The sequence below is a fragment of the Rhinolophus sinicus genome, chromosome 6, assembly GCF_057876585.1.
Source record: "Rhinolophus sinicus isolate RSI-liver-muscle chromosome 6, RSI-T2T, whole genome shotgun sequence".
NCBI classification, from domain to species: domain Eukaryota; kingdom Metazoa; phylum Chordata; class Mammalia; order Chiroptera; family Rhinolophidae; genus Rhinolophus; species Rhinolophus sinicus.
Window position 1 is genome coordinate 32,030,974 of NC_142506.1, and position 22,975 is coordinate 32,053,948.

At 33.8% G+C, this 22,975-nt stretch overlaps 1 protein-coding gene across 8 annotated transcripts in view; it reads right to left on the reverse strand.

The window, feature by feature from the left end:
• Positions 1–22,975, reverse strand: part of VPS13B (vacuolar protein sorting 13 homolog B) — a 735,829-nt gene that overhangs the window by 677,076 nt on the left and 35,778 nt on the right. For all 8 annotated transcript variants that reach the window (XM_074316465.2, XM_019757646.3, XM_019757649.3 and 5 more), the window contains exons 5-7: positions 10,848–11,015; positions 6,168–6,349; positions 1,801–1,975 (exon numbers count right to left, since the gene is read on the reverse strand). In XM_074316465.2, coding sequence (XP_074172566.2) covers positions 1,801–1,975; positions 6,168–6,349; positions 10,848–11,015 — 525 coding nt within the window. The remainder of the gene's footprint in view (positions 1–1,800; positions 1,976–6,167; positions 6,350–10,847; positions 11,016–22,975) is intronic.

Here is a 22,975-nt window from a genome sequence, read left to right on the forward strand (position 1 = left end):
TTCTAGGTATTAGACACTGTTCCTGTCTCGGGAGTGCATTGTCTGACAGGCATTCACTATCTACTGTGAAATAAAAGTTTGTTTTATTTTATACCTATATATGATTATTAATGTTGTTCCCTAAGCTTTTTTTAAGGTGATAAGATTTTTAATAAGTTATAATTTAAATATTGTATAAATTTGGCCTTTAAAAGTATATAATAGTCTCAAAGTTTTACAACCATTACCACTACCTAATTTTAGGACATTTTCATCACTCGATAAAGAAAACCTCTACCCATTAGCAGTCACTAGCCATTCCCTCCTTCCCCTACCCCCCTACCCTGGTTACTAATCTACTTTCTGTTTCTATGGAATTGCCTATTATGTACATTTCATATAAATGGAATCATACGTTTCTTTTTGACTGGCTCCGTTCACTTAAAATCATGTTTTCAAAATTTATCATGTTGCAGCATATATCAGTATTTCAAAAATTCTTTTGTATAACTGAATAATATTCCAATGTACAGATATACCATAATTGTTTATCCATTCATCAGCTGATAGACATTTGGGCTGTTTCCACTTTTTGGTTATTATTATGAATAATGTTGCCATGAATATTTACATGCAAGTTTTTATGTGGACATATATTATAATTCTCCTAGGAATAGAACTGCTGGGTCATATGGTAACACTTTGTTCAAGTTTTTGAAGAAACAGATTGTTCCAAAGCAGCTATACCATTTCATATTCCCAACAGCAACATATAAGAGTTCCAATTTCTCCATATCCTTGCCAACACCTGCTATTATAATAGTCTTTTTGATTATAGCCATTCTAGTGGCCATGAAATGGCGTCTCATTGTGGTTTAGATTTGCACTGCCCCTCATGACTAATAATGCTGAGCATCTTTTCACGTGTTTGTTGACCATTTGTTTGGATAAAATGTCTATTCAGGTCTTTTTCCCATTTTTTAATTGGGTTAGTCATTCCTAAGTTTTAAATGTCCTTTGCTAAAGGCTCTATCTACAGAAATTAATCATCTTCTCCAAATTTTTCCTGAGTCTCAGGCCTAATGGCAAGTCAATCATTCCTTTCATTATCTTTCTACTTCAGATATTCATATCTCTGTTTAATCAAACATACTAGCATTCTACCATACAACACACTTAACTGTTCATATGTCTGTCCACTCCATTATATCTTAAAATTTTAAGGAAAGAGAACACATCTTTTCATCCCTGTATTTACCAACATTACCAACAATAACGTCTCACATATACTACACTTTAGTAAAAGTATAAAGAATTGAGTAACTTAAGTTAATCCACTAGGTATACTTCAATGAAGCAAATACTTCATTAATTAGTGTTCCCATTAATTAACTAGGTATCCTCAGTAAAGCACATAGTTAATTAAGTATAATTAATTACATATAATAAAGCATTAAGTATATATAACTCAATTAATTAGTTTTAATAACTCTTGGTGTGCCTTTGCAGAAAAATTACCAATACTATAATTTATAGGAAATCTTGAGATTGCACTACCTTAACTTTTATATAATATACATTCTAACACTTATACCTATTAGAAACATCAAAGTTGTTTTTAGCTTGCAGAAAAAAGAAAATCAGAATAGTATTCAGCATGTAGAAAAGAAAAAAGTCAAAGTGGTGTCAAACAACCAAAATAAAATCATCCCGTCACACTAGAACACTGCAAAACTCAGTCTAATGTATTTTTAAAGTTTCACAATGATAAAAACACTATCTAAGAACAATACCTCTAAAATAAAGTTTTATTATATTTACCTGTAATGTTTCCTAACATATCTTTATTGTGACAGGTAGAATCTTCTGTTTCTCCATCTTTAAAGTTGCCTATTTCTCCATAGTAAAGAGCAATCCCAAGTTGCATTATACGGATAAACATAGGCAGTTGTTGATCTGTGATGGAAAGTTTCAAACTCTCTACTAAGGTATGAATCTATATTTTGAAAAAATAAAAACATCAACAAAATCACGTTCAAAGGGAATATATTTTAACATAAGTAAGAAAATGTCAAAAGTCTTAAACAGAGTAACATAAGAGAAACAGTAATGTCCCAAACATTTCTAATATTTAAGCCAAAATAGTTTATTCTAAAATCTTAGGAAATTTTGCTATGATCAATAAAACTTAGAAACTATATTAAGTCAAATGATGTAAATGCAAATACAAATGATAATGAAAAGATACAGTCACACTAGAGTTCCAGATAACACCAGAAAGAAAGTTATGTAACCAAAATACATAGATAAAGTAGTCCCCCTTTATCTATGGGGGATATGTTCCAAGATCTCCAGTGGATGCCTTAAATCCCGGATAGTACCAAACCCCATATACACTATGTTTTTTCCTAAACATGAGTATCTTTTCACTTAAAGGAAGTACTTGAAGGCTTCTCTTTGACATATCCAAACAGCATCACTACTCTTGTGCTTTGGGGCCATTATTAATTAAAATAAGGGTTACCTGAACACAAGCACTGCATTACCACAGGTAGACTGGACAACCAAGACAGCTACTAAGTGACTAACGGGCAGGTAGCACATACAGCAGGGTGAAGTGAGATTTCAGCACACTACTCAGGACGGTGTGCATTTAAAACTAATGAACTGTTTATTTCTGCAGTTTTCCATTTAGTATTTTCAAACCGTGGTTGACCACAAGTAAATGAAACCATGGAAAGCGAAACAGTGGACAAGGGGGATCTAATTTACCCACTCTATAATGTTAAGGGTATGATAGTACTCCCCTCAAAACCAGAAAGATCTCTCTCACAACCAAGAATAAAAGCTTCATGAAGACATTTTAGTAAAACTTGAATCACACTTTCTAGCTCTATTAACCATAAGAATAGATATATATTCTAAAAACATATGCAAAGAGGGAAAAATTACTAATGTTATAACTATGGAAATACGGACATAATAAAAATGTTATTGCCAAATATGGAAAACTAATGGCAATATATGTTCAGGAAAATTTTTCAAACAAATTTTAAATAAGAGATTTAAACATGACAAAATTTATAATGTCAATTATAAGAAAAAAATAACATTAATTATTAGCAAATAGGATATATAGCAGCCAATCAAAGTTCTCCTCACAGAAATAGACATCAATGAAATATAAACACAGCCTCAGTTTAATGGTTTCCTGCTGTTTTATAAACATGGAATATAACCAATTAAGCCATAAAGTTAAGTCTCTCGGAAGGTTTATTTTGACTAACTGGTATTTGAGTGTCTATGAAACATGAAAAAGAAGTAATGGTAATCATCATATTTTTAGGGCTAAAGGCAAAAAACAAAAAAATTATACTTGAAGGGAAATAAAGCTGTATTGTAGAGGGGAGGAGTGTAAAATGCCATATTTGAATAAGAGTACAGGTTTCTTAAAATTGACCTCAAAATGGTACACTAAATAGACCATGAAGAGGTAAGAAAATCCTGACAAGCTGGAAGGGAAGGGAGAAGCGTACTGTGTAGGCCTGCCAAACTCTTCCTCATTTGAGATTTCTCTACCACATCCTTTTAAATATTGTATAGTACCAGTGATGAACAGTCTTAGCAAAATCAATGACAGACAAAAAATCAACATACACATACACACACACGTGTGTGTGTATATATATAAAATGTACAAACATATACATAGCTTTAAAATATATATTTTATATATGATATACAGAGAGTGCCAAAAAATGTATACACATTTTAAGGAAGGAAAAAACTGTATTAAAATTACACTGATGGTAACTACTTTGAGCACCTCTTGTAATTGCAGAAGTCAAATGTGACTTGTATTCATCTTTTGTTATCAGTATATATTGATTAAAACTACAATTTTTTCTTTCTTAAAATGTGTATACATTTTTTTGGCATCCTTTATATATGCAAAAATATGTAAGATTAATCCAATAAAAAAATCAACAAAAAAATTCTGAATGGATTTTTCAAAGAACAACTGTAAGTGGACATATTTTCAAAAAATCTAACTAATAATGTTAATTAAAATACATATTATTTTTTTGTTCAACAAGTTGGCAATTTTTAAAACATGATCATATTTAAAGATAGCAAGAGTGTAACATAGGCACTCCCCTAAATTTCATAAGCATTTACACTGGTTAAAGCTTTCCTGAAACAATTTGGCAATACAGATCACAGGCCATAAAAAAGTTTAAACTCCTTAATAAGATATTTGCAATTACAGAAATCATTCCTAAGGAATTTATCAGATATGTAGTCAATGCTTTACGTGCAGATTCATTCCTCTGAAAGAAAATTGTAAAAAAAAAGTAAATTTTCAAAAATAGGAGAAATGTTAAATAGGACATAGCCATTCAACATATTTATTTCTCACAAAAGATAAAATATTATAAAAAGCCAAACCAAAATATAAATAAACTCAAAGCTACTTAAACAAATATACATGAGAGGTTTAAACAAATAATTAGGGAATATGAAACATTTTCGAAATCACCTGTCTTTGAGATGATCAATAAATGACCTTTAACCATATCCACTTAATACATATTTCCTAGGACTAGGAATTGGAAGAATGATGAGCCTAATTTAAAACGGCAAACCATACATCACAATACATAGTATTAATAAAAAACTCAACATTTTATTTCAGTTGAGCAGAATGTTATGTCATATTTAGTGATTACCAAATTCAAAAAACACATGCCAACAAGCGTATTTATATTAAGACGTGTATTAGAATAAAATGTCATGGCTAATCAATTTTGAGAATACAAACTTATTTATATGCCAACACTAAGTTTTCCTCAAGTTCACTTATATTTTACTTTCTTTTATTTGAGTTACATCCTAGAATATACAATTAAATTTATCCTAATAATAAATAATATTATTTTATATAGTAAGGCTTCTATGTTTCCATTACTTGTTTTCAAAATACATCTTGGATTGACCTCAACATTCCCCAACTTTACTAGTAGATTCAAGGCTAACGAAGGAAAGTAAGCCCATTATCCAGCGACAATTAACAATACTATTAATACTCTCCCATGCTTACCATTGCCAAAGAAGCTAATTCAAAAACAGAAGGGAAAAATAACAGAATTTTTAAAAAAACCAATGTGCACTATACAGAGTGGGGAAGAAAGTAAGACACTCATGACTGAGCACTACCAAAGAAAAATAAGTGGATTTCATGTATAAATATAAATTTAAGTATACTAGAGCTACATAAAATGGAAACTGTTATATGTTTTTAAAAATGTAAAAAAATAATTTATACAGCCACAAACAGGCACAGTAGTCAATACCAGTGTAAAGACTTAGAGCCAACTTTTCCATTTAGAATTTTAATATTCAGAGGCATGTAATTCAACAATAAAAATTCATTTCACCATAAAACTTAGTTAACAAAATCACAAGTCACGGTGTGAAGTCTTTTTCAGACAGACAAATGGATGAAGGTTTAGAAAACTGTTCTGTAATGAAAGAACACAAGATTTACACTTACAGACTAACTATACACACTACGAATTGAAAAATCATATCAATTCCTTGGAGAACAACAAATTTTCGCATGTGTCAAAAAACATTACCTGGAAAATCCCCATACTCTAATATTTCAATTACATTTTCAAAGCATACATCAAAAGTTAAAATGTCCTGAAACAATAAACTATCAAGTTAGCAAATCAAGCCTCATAAAGTTATCAAAGAAAGAAAAGAGACTACAGTTACCAGATAATGCTAAACAAATCATAAGGACAGAAATATAGATCTAATATAGATTGATATGCAGTCCACTGTGAGCATAAATACACTTTTTTATATTTGTGTTTTTAAGAGAAAAATACTAATAAACAGCTTGACAGATGAAACAGGAAACTATAGTCATAGGAAGAAAGAAAAAAGTCCCAAAATATCTCAACTAAAACACATAACACAAAAAGTTGTAAATATAATATATAACATAGTAAATAATGTAACATAGAAGTTATAAATAAAACTTTTTTTACAAAAAAAAGATGGCATATATATCTATGAGGTTAATTTCTTCTTTGTTTTTTAAATAATAATTTGCATGCACAAGTGCCAATAAACAAAATGAGATATGCAACTCAAGTACTAGAAAAAGAAACACGTACTTTAATAACAGATGGCATCTTGGAATTTAGGTTATCGTATGTAAAATGAAGACGAGTTCTGAAGGAACACTTGTACAATAAAGGATCCTGGTAAAATTCTATTTTACCACTAGCATTTCGTTTATCAAGACAAACTGTACAGTCGGAAAAATTGATAACCTTTCTCAGCACCAGATCAGTTGCTAAAAAGAAAAGAAAAACACTTTAAATAAAAAGGAATATTAGAGAAAAAAAGGCAACTATTATTAGTACAAATAGTTATAAAAATAATAGTGAAATTCAGATTAATAGAGCATTTAATATACAATGCCAGAATCTATGCAAAGAACTTCTCCTTTATTATATCATTTAAATTTTCCAACAACCTTACAAAATAGGCACAATAATCCCCATTTTATGTACAGAGCATCAAAATGAGGCTAAAGAAATGAAGTAGCTTGCCTTCCATTTTTTGACCACAAATTTAAGACAAAATTTATGAAAACTTTTGCCATCTGCAATGAGATATTAAATAACAAAATAAAATTCTTGAGAAACCATATTCAAGATAACATCTGGAGTAATAGTCACTCATTTAACTCTCATTTTACACGAAAACACTTACTGCTATGCTCTAAACCTATGCTTTCCAATATGGTAGCCATCAGCAATATGTGGCTATTTAAATTTATATATGAATAAATTAAAATTACACAAAAATAAAATTTCAGTCCTTGGTTGCACTAGCCACATTTCAAGTGCTCAAAGCCATATGTGGCTACTGGCTACAGTACTGGATAGTAAAAATATAAAATATATCCATTATCATAGAAAATTCTAGGGGGCTAGCACTGCTCTATATAATAACTAATGAAGAAATTACCAATAACAGTATAAAGTTTGCTTTCAAAGGAATAAAAATGAAACAAGTACTGGTCAAGTATCAAACTAGAAAATGAAACCTGTAACTAACAAGTAGTTTTATTCCTAACAAGCAATTCCTAGGTAAATAATCAGGCTCAAGTTCCTTTGCTCAGTGATTTTAAATTAGCAGCCCCACATGCTATGGCCATGGGGCTCTGCAAAACAATAAAATATGCATTAGTCCAGTCTTTGATAACACTATTTCTGAGTATATCCTGGCAACCTCTAATTAATTCAATCTTTAATTTTCTTTTCTTTTTTTGAATTTAATTTTTTAAGAAGTAAAAGCTAAAGAGTATGCATGCATATGTGTGGAAAAGTTTTATCCACAAATAAATTTCAAATTTGTCTGTTAGCTGAAAAAATACAAACTTGCCATAGTATTTCATTTTACATATATATTAGATGATTTAGTTATTGATATAATATACATGTACGCAAATTAAAGAAATCGCATTAGTAGGACTAGAAATGAGAGAAACCCTCTAGATGCTCCCTTCCCTCTCTTTGTGATAATAATAATTTACTGAATATTTGCTGTTGCATGCTACACTAAGTCTTTTAAGTCCATTATCTCCTAATATTTACATGGCTCTGTTTAAAAGATGTGAAAACTGAGTCACAGAAAAGATAAATAATCTGTCTAATGTTAGACTGTTCATAAAGAGCAGAGTTGTAATTCAAACTCTGGCAACCTTACTCCAGAGGGCATATTCTTATCCATTACACTATAAGAACATAAAGTGGTTACATTTTTAGGAAATTCTAGAAAATTATTATTCATTGAGAGGAAATTATTAATCTTTTAAAAATTAGTCTTTCTTAAAAACTAAATATAACAGCAATTATCTTGTAAAAACTTATAAAATGAATTCTAGTTTTAGTACTTACTTTAGATAACGTGCTGCAATTTAATCTGTAAAATGGAATAATTATGTCTACCTAATAAGCACTCTGGAAAAAGACTTGGCATTATTTGAAACTGTGAATACTGCATATCCTTCCATTTAACAAACCCACTCCTAAGTAAATGCCCTAAAGAAATGCTTACACGTATGAGTACATGTCAAAAGATATGTACAAGAAGGTTCATAACAATACTGTTTATAATAGCAAAAATCTGGAAACATCCCTAATGCCCATCATCAGGAAATCAGATAATAAAGTTTTGGCATATTTAAATAATAGAATATTATTCATAAATAAAAATCAGTTATCTACAACTACATGCAACAATATGGGAAAATATTAAATGCGTATGTTAACTGAAAACAGCAAACCTTAAAAGACAACACAGAAAATATTATTAATACAAAGCTCAAAAATACATGTAACTAAATATATCACTTATGTACACATTCACACATGATAAAACTTTTCTTTATTGAGGTAAAATTCACATGACATAAAATTAACCTATTTAAAATGTACAACAGTAACATTTAGTACTCTGATACCGTTGTGAAACCATCACCACAATCAATTTTAGAACCTTTTCATCACCTCAAAAAAGAAACTCTGTAGTCTTTAGCTATCATCCCTCTACCCCCCTCATTGCCCTCACCCGTCCCCAATCCCTAAATAATCACTAATCTACTTTCTGTCTATATAGATTTGCCTATTTTGCCAGTTCATACAAATGGAATCCTATCATTTGTGGCCTGTTGTGTCTGGCTTCTTTCACTCAGCATAATGTTTTCAAGGTTGATCCATGTTATCAATACTTCATTCAGTTTTATAGCACAACATGTGTAAAGAAAGTGAATGATAAAATTTAATACAGCAGTTAAAGGGTGTGGATAGGGAAAAGCATATAGGGGAAGGAGAGCAAATGGTTCATGTTCTAGTTACTTGGAGGGTATGTAATTATTATATTGTTTTATAACAATTACATGTTACAAAAATCCCTTTGTAAATATCAAATATTACATTAAAATTAATAAAAGAGGAAATAATAGTATCTACCTCAGAAGGTTAAAGGATTAAAATAAGATAATTAATGTAAAAACCAGCACCAGCCCAGCAGTTAACAAGCATTCAATAAATGGAAGATACCATTTTTGCTGTCTTTATCACCACCATCATCATGAGCTTTCGTGTGATATCGCACTTAATTCTCATAAACATACTTGGTGGGTTGGCAGTAATGATAATTCACATTTTAGGAATGACTCCCCCACAGTTCCACTAGGTTAGTGGTAGAGGGAAGATTTGCACTAAGATCCCCTAACTCCTGATTCAGGACTCTTTTCAATTCACTACATAGAATTTTCCAAAGTAATATCTGCATTAGCTCTATATTAAAACTATAAATGAAACTTCTTCCCCTAAGATGTCAGCTCATTTATTTAATCCTGTATTATCCTGTTCTATTTGTTTTCTTCCTATATTTCATAGCTTTTTCTTCTGGCCTTTTTATTGAATATTTCTTTCCAAAGAGGATGAGACAGAGGCAATAATAATGTCCCAGAAATCAAAGACTTGGGCATTTGCATACACTCTTCTTTATGCTTCGCAACAGAGTTGCAAGATATGGATTATTCTTTATTTCTAAAATATGAAGACTGAAGCTTGGAGAACTATTCCAATTCTGCTATTTCCTAGTTGTATTCCATAACTACGCAAATTAAATAATCTTAAGACTCGATTTCACTTTGCTTTCCTTTAACTAGGACTTAAGATGAATAAATGAATATATGACTAAATGAATGAGAAAGGATATCACCACTTTGTGGAGTTATGACAATTAGAGAAAATGACTGTAAATAATAGTAAAAGCAGCTCCTTTCTGAGCAATGACTATGTACAGGACACTCACATAAGTCCTTTCAGTGCATCAATGTATTTAATAATTCTGTAAGAAACTCCTTTATATCCCCATTTTACAAATGAGGAAACTGAAAAACAGAGAAGTGAAGTAACTCACCCCAGGTCATACATCTAAGACTATGTAGGAGGGCCAGGATTCAAACTCAGGAGGTCTGACTCTACTGCCGGCACTTTTAACAAGTATCTACCACAGCAAGTCACAGATAAAAGGTGCTCACAATAGTCTCCTTACTATATTTTCCAAAAATACCCATTTCTTGTCCTATCAGAACATACGTCAACAAATGTTATCGCTTATTTAATCTCTCTCCTGACAAAACTAAGCAGCAGCAATGTATATTTTCTTCACAGCTTTAGTTTCAATGTTTTAGCACAGCACCTGCTATGCAGAACAAAATAAAATAGTAATAAATAAATGGCAGTGATTAAAATTCATTATTATTTAGTTCTTTTAAGATAAGCAATGGGAGAATGCAGCACATAATAGTTCAAGAAGGCTTCAGGATTATCCAAAAATCCCAAATGTGCTCTGGAATATACAAACCTAAAACATAAATTAATCAGACAGATTGTTTTGCTATTACCGAACCATATTACCCTTCCTCCTTCAAAATCTTTTAAAATTTTAACTTAATATTATTTAAGTTTTATTGCTATAACCCATAGCATTGTAAAATATTATACATCACATTTGAAATAAGCATGTTATAGGTAAGAAAAAATAAAAATCAGAAATATTAAAAACACAAGTCTGGGATTTCTTAATCTGAGGGTCTATTAACCTCCTGTAACTGCACACTAAATTCTATATATGTGCATTTTTCCAGGCTGAAGACAAAGTTTTCAATAGATTTATCAAAGAGTCAGTTGGCCCAAGAAAGATTTAGAATTCAAGAAAATGTTTTACAAAAATGGAAAAAATCTATATTGTTCTTGACATTTACTCACCAGAAATATCCATGAATGCACGATCCCATAATTCATCTACTGTATAGCATTCTGCCGAAGTGATGTTGACTGAAAGAACAATATCATCTTCAACATATTTTAATATGAGATTATTTATAACGATGTTTACATTATTTACAACTCGTCTAATCAGACTCTGCACATAACCTATAAAATAGACAAAGGATTCAATTAGCCACAAGTCTGTCAATAAATAATTTTTCTTAAAATATTTTAATATGAAATTATTTATAACAATGTTTACATTATTTACAACTCGTCGAATCAGACTCTGCAAATAACCTATAAAATAGAAAAAGGATTCAAGTAGCCACAAATCTGTCAATAAATAATTTTTTCTTAAAATATTACTGAGCTTCATGTATTTGAAAAGTATTATTTAGCATACGTATTTTGCAGAGAGGCAACTAACATTCAGATAGGTAAACAGGCTTGCCAAAGTAACACAACTACGAAGTAGCAGATTCAGCCCAACAAAAACCATTACCAAGAAGTTCTATATAATAAAATGTTCACATACTAAGAAAAACCATATTTAGCAAAAACCTTTTTAATAACAATACTAGATCCCATTCAATGATTAATTTATACTACAAGTATTTTGGTTTCTGCCTACTTTATCAAACATTTTTCCCAAATGAAACTGTTACTATATGCTGATTATACTGTGTATTAGAAGAATGGGTTCTTTAAGCTTCTTTAAGCTTCTTTTTGAACCAGCTGTCATCTTGTCTTCCTACTTTAAATAGCCATAAAAATATTCAAAAGTTAGACTTGGAGGAAGAAAGATAGGAACAACATAACCACCATAATGGACTCAACTATGTCCACTCACTAATACATAACACTGAAACAGAATCAGGAAAATAATATGAAAGAGGAAGAAAATATAGACAGTTAAAGAAAGAGGAGAGAAAAGAACACAACAAAGAAGACAGAAAAAAGAAAAGTATGAAAGGAAAGAGAATGCATGCAATCATGAGAACACAGGGAAATAAGAAAGAGAATCAGAAATAAGATTTAAAAAAAAAAAAAAAAACCCTCAAAGCAACAAAAGGAATAGTGAATATTCTTTTTCTCAGCTTGCCTAGAAGGTCCAAAAGTTTTCTTTTAATTTCATGCTACTATGGGATACTCCATAATCTCAGAAGTTTCTCTCAGAGGTTTATCACACAATAAATGTGTATATAGATAGATTATTGAGGAATTTAATTGAAAATATAAAACTAAACATAAAGAGCATTAAAAAAGACAGACAAAGATTTAAAACCTCACTTTACTCAAATGCATTTCCACTATAAAACTTATTTAAAAGCTAACTGAAATATTAGCTATTTCATGAAATCTATCTGTTTGTATTCTTTAAACCAGAACTTCATTGGACAAAACAGAATCAACTTCTTTCAGCAACTGACATTGTTAACACCTACATTAAAGCCTGCTGGGAGAAAGCTTATTTTAAGTCTATTCAACCATAACATGTTTGCAAAAACCAACTCCTTCATTCACTCCCAGTGGATACAAATAGAACAGAAATGTAAAATGACTAAGTTCAAGTTTTTCTGGTATATGGAAACTATTAGCAGTTTTTAGAGTGCCAATTATCTATCAGATGCTATAACATTAACATACATAATATAAATAAATTTAAGGTAATAAATACTTTTATGAGAGTAGATGCTAAAATAATATTTAACAAATTAAGTTTCAAAAGGAAATTTTAAATATCAAAAATTTCAATCGTAGAATGAGTATTCCCCCATGCTATTACTACTCAGCACAGATGTTAAAAAATAAAAATAAAAATCCTGTTACTAAGAAGTCAAGCATGACTAATACTGGTTTTCTTATTCCTGAAAAACCTGTCATCAATCGGGAATTCATAAAAACCACTTAAGTGTTTATTACCTTCAAAACAAAAAAAACAAACACTCAAAGTAGAACTGGAGAAACTGTATAATGCAAAATAATAGGAACATAATACTGTAAATGTATTTTAACTGTCAGAATTATACTAATACATTTTTCATCTATTTTTTAATATTTTTTCTGTTTCTCACTGTAAAACTGACATACAACAGGAGATGAATAAACCAATTCACCAAAAAAGTAATCAAGATCTAAAAAGAATTACTTATATTTGTTTCCTTATTAAAAATAAAATCCCAAACTAAGTAACACTGACTAACCAAAAGAATAAACGATACTCTCTTTAATTCCTCATAACAAGTTAGTTCTAAGTGACCTACAGGGTGTCAAACAGCAGAAATAACAGCTCTCATTACTCCATATTTAGAGACCCCTGGGGGGTATATCTGTTCAAATAACATGACAGTAATCCAGGTCTATTCCACAAGCATCTGAAACTGCAAAATCACTCTGGGAATATGAGCCATTATATTAGATGACTCTTTGAGCCTGTTACTAATCAATCTTTCCAGAAATTCCTATCATTACTCAAATCTCTCCCACTTAAAAATCCCATTCCTCCAAATACATATAAATATGCTCATAGGGCCAGATAAAATGCTATGACTCTTCATTGACTTTGCTCATGTTCTTTCTTCTGTTTAGAATACTCTTTGTCCATTCTCCCTTCTTGTGCAGACCCAGTATGAATGTCCCCTCTCATATATCCTCTTCTCTAAAGTCCCCCACCCTACACATCAACATTAAGCAGGCTGTCTCTACCACTTTTCCTGGGCTTATGTTACTACTGCCATTTGTGTATGTTTATGTATATTTACCTTTTCTGTTAAACAATAAAATCTGAGAAGGCAAAGAGTATATCTATTTATTTCTCTGATATTCTAAATTAAGTGGCGTGTTCAAATAATTTTGGTTAAAACAGACAACATTTGCAATCAGTTTATCCTAATGTGGTCACTGGAAAGCCAACTTGCTCAAGTCAGAAATGTGCCATGATTGATGACTTAGTTGCAGTACCTAAAAACATCTTGGTCTAGTTTTTGGTATAAAATTTATCTGGAGGTTATACAGAATCATATACACAACTTATGCTCAAATGGTTAAAGGGAGAGGAAGTTCTTAGTAATGTTCTTGCCTTTTGGAAGGTTGAAATTATTTCTAGATAAAACTTTTTTAAAACGCTAAATAAAAAACAGGATTCTTTATTGTCAACACTGTCGAAAGGTTTAATAAAACATGAATTCAAAAAGCATACATCAGGGTTCCAGTCAAGATGTTGCAATAGGTAAATGCTGCGCATACCTTTTCTCACAACCACATCAAAATCAGAACTAAACTACAAAACAACCATCATTCAGAATCGCCTGAAATCTTGCTCAACTGAAGCCCTACAACTAAGGACAAGCACAAGACACCACCTTGACCCTGGTAAAAGGGGCAGAGATGCAAAACGGGCTGGTCACACACACGCATGTGACCATTAAAAATCAGGAGGGATATCTCGGATGCAGAGGTCCCCCCCTGAGGAGCAAGGTGTCCCAAGCCCTTCCCCAACACAGGGCTCCAGTGTCAGAGATTTAAGACGCCATAACTTCTCGTTGTGAGAACCAGCGGAGACTATGGCTGAGTGAGACAAAGAGAGGCTACAGTGTCAGCTGCTCCTCTTAAAGACATGGCCCCAGACTTACTCACTGATGAAATCACTGGCTCTGAGCTCCAGCACAGAGACAACAAGTAGAGAGGTGACAGGGACATATAGGGGGCACTGAGTTGTTTGGATTCAGGATGGGGGCTGGAGGGGTAGCTTTATCCTAGACAAAGGAGATGGCAGAAACCATTGTTTCTTTGTTGAGCTCTTCCCATGCCCAGCCTCCAGACCCAGGTGGCTGCCATATCTGAGTCTCCATTAAGCTGGCTGACACCATTTGTTCACCATGCCCTGGTGATTCAAGACCCCACCCCACCCAACTTTCGGCCGCACCCAAGCCATTTCCAGCGACATTTTCTTACAAACTACCTGCCTTGGATCATGCTGGAAACTTTCCTAGGGCCTTTCAAAGGTTCATGTAATGCAGACAAGCAGCATCTGGCTTGAGCATGTCCCGCACCTCTGGCTGAACAGTCCTAAACCCAGCAATAGCAGAAGCGGGCCTTGGTTCGCTGCTTGGCCTCTGAAGGCATTTCCAAGCATGACATGAGCAGCAGCCATCTACGGATTGCTTTGTAGCTCCTGCCAAGTGGCCCTGGAAGGGGAAGGGCTGCAGCTGAACTTCATCTTCAGTGGGTTCCCTCCCAGGGGGACACCTTCAAAAAGAGACAAAGCATCACCCAGCCACCCTCAAGGACGATACACTCAAGTGGGGTATTGGGCAGGCACCAGAGCCCTACTGAGGCAAATCACGCTCTTCAGTGTCAGCACCTTCACCACAACTCCTCCACTGCGGTCACAGCCAGTCGTCATAACCAATAAGCCCGAGGGTCAATCCCTCCCACTGACATGCAAATAGCAACTAAGGCTCAACTACAAGAGGAGGACACACACAACTCACACAAGGAGTGTGCACCTCAGGTGACCAGGAAGACTGCTCCACTGAGCCCCACAGCACACCCACTAAATGAAATCACTCAGTTAAGACCAGAAGACACAGTAGCACTACCTAATACACAAAAACACACACAGGGAGGCAGCCAAAATGGGGAGACAAAGAAAAATGTCCCAAATAAAAGAACAGAACAGGGCTCCAGGAAAAGAACTAAACAAAATGGAGACAAGCAATCTACCAGATGCAGTTACAAAACAGTGGTTATGAGGATGCTTAATGATCTCAGGGAGAACTTCAACAAAGTGATAAGAAACTTAAAAATGGAGATAGAAAACGTAAAAAAGAACCAGTCAGCAATAAGGAATATAATAATGGAAATGAAGATTACATTACAGGGAATAAACAGATTAGATGAAACAGAGGATCAAATCAGTGATGTAGAAGATAAGGTAGCAGAAAACTACCCAGTTAGAACAGCAAAAAGAATCCAAAAATATGAGAAAAGTTCAAGGGGCCTCTGGAACAACATCAACTATACAAACTTTCACAATCTAGAGGTACCAGAAGAAGAGAGAGAACAAGAAACTGAAAACCTATTTGAAGAAATAATAATGGAAAACTTCCCTAACCTGGCAAAAGAAATACATATATGAGGTGTGATCAGACAATACTGTAAATGTTTTAAAAAAAATTTATTACAGTAAAAGACACATTGCCATTAATACCTGTGGGTTATGCTGGTGGTCACTGCCATTGCTCTAGGCCACCTCTCAGAACCCACCCTGCCCCTGTCTTCACCTATCTGGGCAGATCCCTGCAGGGGTAAACAGAGCTGCTGAAACACACAGGCCCTCAATCCGGTGCAGAAAGAGCTTCAAAACATCAAAAGCTCTCCAAATCCACCAACAGATGAGGTACCCTGAGCCCCAGGCAACCTGCTCACAGAGGAGAAGCCCACCTTACAGGGAATCCCCTCATTGTCTGAGAAGCTGGAAAGTACAGAGAAAATATAACACTACAGTGTCAGAGAGAATTAGAGGCTGCAGTTGGAAAGAAAATAAAGCACTCTACCAACACCTACTGGAAAGCAAAGGAAAGACCTCTTCCTATCAACCTATTGCAGAACCCATTCTTGTAGATGCCTAGGAAGAGAAAAATAATTCACTAATTGCCATGAATAACCAAGTTAACAAGGCAGCTCAAAAAGAAAATGAAAAGTCTCTACAAAATGAACTTAAAGCTATGGAAATATGTCACTTAAATGACAGAGAATTCAAGATTGCAGTTTTGAAAAACTCAACGAGATGCAAAAAAGCACAGAAAGGCAGTTTATTGAACTCAGAAACACAATCAAAGAACAAAGTGAACATTTTACCAAACAGACTGAAATTCTGAGAAAACAACCAAATAGAATTTCTGGAGATTAAGAACTCAATAGAAGAAATGAAGAATGAAACAGCCAGCTTAGGTAACAGAGCTGACCAGGTGGAGGAAAGAATCAGTAACATCAAAAATAGAAACATGGAAATGACACGGATGGAAGAAAGACACTTGAGACTTAAAAGAAATTAAAGAACTCTGCAAGAACTTTCTGACTCCATCAGAAAGAGCAATATAAGAACAATGGGCATAACAGAAGGAGAATAAAGGGAGAAGGGAACAAAGAGCATATTCAAACAAATAGTCAACGAGAACTTCCCAAACTTGTGGAAAGTACTAAATCCTCAACTCCAAGAAGAAACCAGAACACCTAATTACCTCAACCCCAACAGGCCTTCCCCAAGGCACATTGTATTGAAGCTGTCAAAAATTAACGACAAAGAAAGAATCCTCAAGGTAGCCATGGAAAAGAAGACGGAACCTATAAAGGAAAGCCCATTAGGTTATCATGGGATTTTTCAGCATAAACTCTATAGGCCGGGAGGGAGTGGACCCAAATATTCAAACTATTGAGAGAGAGAAATTATGAGCAAAGAATAATAAATCCAGCAAAGATATCCTTTAGATATGAGACAGGAATAAAGACCTTTCCAGATATATGGAAGCTGAGGGAATTTTCTAACACATGACCTGCACTACAAGAAATACTGAAGGAGGTCACCTGACCAGCATAAATAGGGATAATTTGTGACAACAAAAACATATAAAGGGGGAGAGTAAAGGCCTGAACCAGAATGTGGGAAAAGTAAGTGTGCTGAAGAAAATGGAATACTCTAAACATCAAACTTTCTTTTACATAAACTTAAGGGCAACCACTCCAAAAGAAAAAATCCAGAACTGAAATATGTAACATAAGAAAAGAAGAAACACAGAGACAAATCACACAATACCACCATACTGAAATAACAGACAGCAAAAAAAGGCAAAGAAACAATGGAGACACAGTTCCTACCAGAAAACCAAAGAAAGAATGATAGGAAATCATCATATATCAATAATCACCCTAAATGTAAATGCACTGAACTCACCAATAAAAAGGCACAGAGGAGCAGATTGGATCAAACAACTAAACCCAACCACATGCTGCCTCCAAGACACACATCTCAGCTAAAATGACAAACACAGACTCAAAGTGAAAGGGTAGAAATTGACACTGCAACCAAATACTATACAGAAAAAGCAGGAATATCCATACTGATATCAGATGAAACAGACTTCAGGATAAAAAAGGTTACAAGAGACAAAGATGGACATTTCATAATGGTAAAGAGGACTATACAACAAGAAGAAACAACAGTCATCAATATTTATGCCCCCAATCAGGGAGAACTGGAATATACCGACCAACTACTAACAAAATTAAAGAGAGAAATTGACCAAAACACAATTATAGTAGGGGACCTAAATACATCATTGACAGCGATGGACAGATCCTCCAGAGAGAAAATAAATAAATAAATATCAACCCTAATTGACACACTCGATGAAATGGACATAATTGACATTTATAGATCATTTCATCCTAGAACATCAAACTATACATTATTTTCTAGTGTACATGGAACATTCTCAACGATAGACTATTTTGGGGAGTTAAAACTAGCCTCAGCAAATTTAAGAAGACTGAAATCATACCAAGCATATTCTCTGATCACAAGGCTTTAAAATTTGACATGAACTGCAAAAAGAAAGCAGGGAAAACCACAAATACATGATGATTAAACAACAACATGCTTTTAAAGAACGACTGGGTCAAAGAAGAAATAAGAGGAGAGAGCAAAAGGTACATAGGAACAAATGACAATGAAAATACATCCTACCAAAATTTTGTGGATGCAGCAAAAGCAGTTCTAAGAGGTAAATTTATATCATTACAGGTCTATCTCAAGAAACAAAAAGAGCCCAGATAAATAACCTCATGGTACACTTTAAAGAACTAGAAAAAGAAGAACAAATAAACCCAAAGTCAGCAGAAGGAAGGAAATGAAAAAACTCAGAGCAGAACTAAATGAAATAGAGAAATAAAGACAACAGAAAAAATTAATGCGACAAGAAGTTGGTTCTTTGAAAAGATTAACAAAATTGACAAACCCTTAGCTAGACTCACTAAGATAAAAAGAGAGAAGACACTAATTAACAAAATCAGAAATGAAAAAGGGGAAGTTATCACAGACACCACAGAAATACAAAGGATCATCCAAGAATACTATGAAGGACTATATGCCACCAAATTCAATAACCTAGAAGAAATGGACAAGTTCTTAGAAACATATAGTCTTCCCAGGTTGAATCAAAAGAATTGGAAAATCTAAATAGACTGATCACCACTAAGGAAATTGAATCATCCATCCAAAACCTTCCCAAAAGCAAAAGTCCGGGACCAGATGCCTTTACTAATGGATTCTACCAAACATTCAAAGAGGATCTAATACCTTCCTACTCAAACTCTTTCAAAAAATTGAAGGAGAGACAATACTCTCTAACTCATTTTATGAGGCCAAAATTACCCTGATACCAAAACCTAGTAAGGATAACACAAAAAAAGAAAACTACAGACCAATATCTCTGATGAATACAGATGCAAAAATCTTAAAAATATTCTAGCAAATCGAATGCAACAATGCATTTAAAAGATTATACATTACGACCAAGTGGGGTGCATTCCAGGAGCACAAGGACAGTTTAACTTACACAAATCAAACAGTGTGATACACCATATAAAGAAAATAATGGACAAAAATCATATGTTTATATCAACAGATGGAAAAAAAGCGTTTGACAAGATACAACATCCATTTATGATTAAGACACTTAATAAAATGATATAGAAGGAAAATACCTTAACATAATAAAAGCCATATATGACAAACCCTCAGCTAACATAATTAACAGTGAAAAACTGAAGCCCTTTATTCTATGTTCAGGAACATGACAGGGCTGTCCCTATCACCTCTGCTTGTCAACACAGTACTGGAGGTCCTAGCCAGAGCAATCAGACAAGAGAAAGAAATAAAAGGCATCCAAAATGGGAATGAAGAAGTTGCACTGTCACTTTTTGCAGACGACATGGTGCTATATACTGTGTTTACCCGAAAATAACACCGGCTCTTATATTAATTTTTATTCCAAAAGATGAAGTATGGCTTATTACAGGGGATGTCATCCTGAAAACTGATGGTAGGGCTTGTTTTCTGGTTAGGTTGTCTTTTTGGGGAAACATGGTATAAAAAGCCCTAAAGAATCCACCAAAAAGCTATTAGAAACAATACACGAATACAGTAAAGTTGCCAGCTACAAAATCAACACACAGAAATCCACTGCTTTCCTATACACTAACAACGAAATCTCAGAAAAAGAAACAATTTCTATTGCAACTGCAACAACAACAAAAAATACATAGGAATAAACACAACCAAGGATGTGAAAGACCTATAAACTGAAAACTGTAAGATAATTTTACAAGAAATCGAAGAAGACACAAAGAAATGGAAAGACATTCCATGCTCATGGATTGGAAGAATAAACATAGTTAAAATGGCCATATTATCCAAAGCAATATATAGATTTAATGCATTCCCCATCAAAATCCCAATGGCATTTTTTAAAGAAATAGAACAAAAAATCATCAGATTTGTATAGAACCACAGAAGATCCTGAATAGCCAAAGCAACCCTAAGAAAAAAGAACAATGCTGGAGGTATCACACTCCCTGACTTCAGCTTGTACTACAGGGCAACAATAATCATAACAGTACAGTATTGGCAGAAAAACAGACACACAGACCAATGAAATAGAACTGAGAACCCAGAAATAAAACCACATAAATATGGACAGATAATTTTTGACAAAGACAAAAACATACAATGGAGAAAAGACAGCCTCTTCAATAAATGGTGTTGGAAAAATTGGAAAGCCACATGCAAAGGAATGAAACTAGACTGCTATCTGTCACCATGTATCAAGATTAACTCAAAATGAATCAAAGACCTAAACATTAGACCTGAAAAAGTAAACTGCATAGACAAAAACATAGGTACTAATCTTATGGAACTTGGGTTCAAAGAGCATTTTATGAATTTGACTCCAAAGACAAAGGAAGTAAAAGCCAAAATAAATGAATGGGACTATATCAAACTAAAAAGCTTCTGCACAGCAAAAGAAACCATTGACAAAATAAAGAGGCCACCAACTGAATGGGAGAAGATTTTTGCAAACAGTGCCTCCAATAAGGGGCTAGTATCCAGAATATACAAGGAACTCATGCAACTCAACAACAAAAAAACAAACAACCCAATTGAAAAATGGGCAGAGGACCGCAGAGACATTTCTCCAAAGAGGACATACAAATGGCAAATAGACATATGAAAAAATGCTCAACACCACTAATCATCAGAGAAATGCAAATAAAAACCATAATGAGATATCATCTCACACCACTTAGAATGGCTATCATCAACAAGACAAATAGTAACAAGTGTTGGAAAGGCTGTGGAGAAAAATACACTGTAGGTGGGAATGCTGACTGGTGCAGCACTATGGAAGGCAGTGTAAAGGTTCCTCAAAAAATTAAGAATAGAATTCCCCTATGACACAGCAATCCCTCTCCTGGGTATCTACCAAAAAAATCTCAAAACATTTATCCACAAAGACACGTGTGCTCCAATGTTCATTGCAGTTTTATTTACGGTGGCCAAAACATGGAAACAACCAAAATGTCCTTTGATAGATGAACGGATGAAGAAGTTGTGGTATATATACACAATGGAATACTATTCGGCAGTAAGAAAAGATGATATAGGAACATTTGTGACAACATGGATGGATCTTGAGAATATAATGCTAAGCGAAATAAGTCAGACAGAAAAAGTAGACAACCACATGATTTCACTGATATGTGGTATATAAACCAAAAACAACAAAAGAACAAGACAAATGAAGAAACAGAAATTCACAGACACAGACAATAGTTTAGTGTTTACCAGAGGGAAAGGGGGAAAAGGGGTGGGAGATGAGGGTAAAGGGGATCAAATATATGGTGATGGAAAGAGATCTGACTCTGGGTGGTGAACACACAATGTGATATATAGATGATATAATACAGAATTGTACGCCTGAAATCTATGTAACTTTACTAACAATTGACACACCAATAAACATTAATTTTAAAAAAAAAAGTTTTGAGGGGATATGTAATCAGAAATTTGGAGGAGTAAAGGTGTTGCCCAATTAGTAAGAACAAACCAATTTAATTTACAGGTTAATTTAATACACCAGGGATTTTTTGCAAGGAGCTAATTAGTAGGAAAAAATTTAGAAAGTTCCACAACCATGAGATTACTCTAAGTACAATCAGAAATGTTCAGTAGTAAAATATCTTCTGGCACCTTCTCCAGCTATAGAAATGAATCTATTCTGAAGCCAGAGAGATTACCGAAGACTGTTAGGAAGAGAGAGTTCTGAAGACTACAAAGCATCAGCAATAGCAGCACTATAACACTAGTTAAATACGTTCAATTCAAATGTAAGGAGGGCTACGAAATGGTGTACTTTACTTCAGCCTCTTAAAGGTAATGCAAATGTTGTCAAAAGACTGTCAAAAATTAACTAGGGGGGCAGCGGGACGGCTCAATTGGTTAAAGGCAAGCTCTGAACAACAGGGTTGCCCGATTCCCACATGGGCCAGTGAGCTGTACCCTCCACAACTAGATTGAAGACAACGAGCTGCCGCTGAGCTTCCCGAGGTGCAGCTGGATGGCTCACTTGGTTAGAGCACAAGATCTGAATAACAAGGTTGCTGGTTCAATACCCAAGGTTGCTGGTTCAATTCCCACGTGGGATGGTGAGCTGTGTCCCCCACAACTAAGATTGAAAAACAGCGACTGGACTTGGAGCTGGGCTGCGCCCTCCGCAACTAGACTGAAGGTCAACAACTTGAAGCTGATGGTCCCTGAAGAAACACACTGTTCCCCAGTACTCCCCAATGAAAATTTAAATAATAATTATTATTGTAATAATAATAATAATAATAATAATAAACAACTAGGTTAAAACCAGCAGAAAGCCTACAAACCTTTGGCACAAAAAAACAAACAAGTGTATACCAATGTCACCTTCACCTCAGGAAAAAAGAAGTGACTGATAAATAGAATCAAAAGAGAAGTGACTTATAACATCTAACTATAAAAAGGCAATACA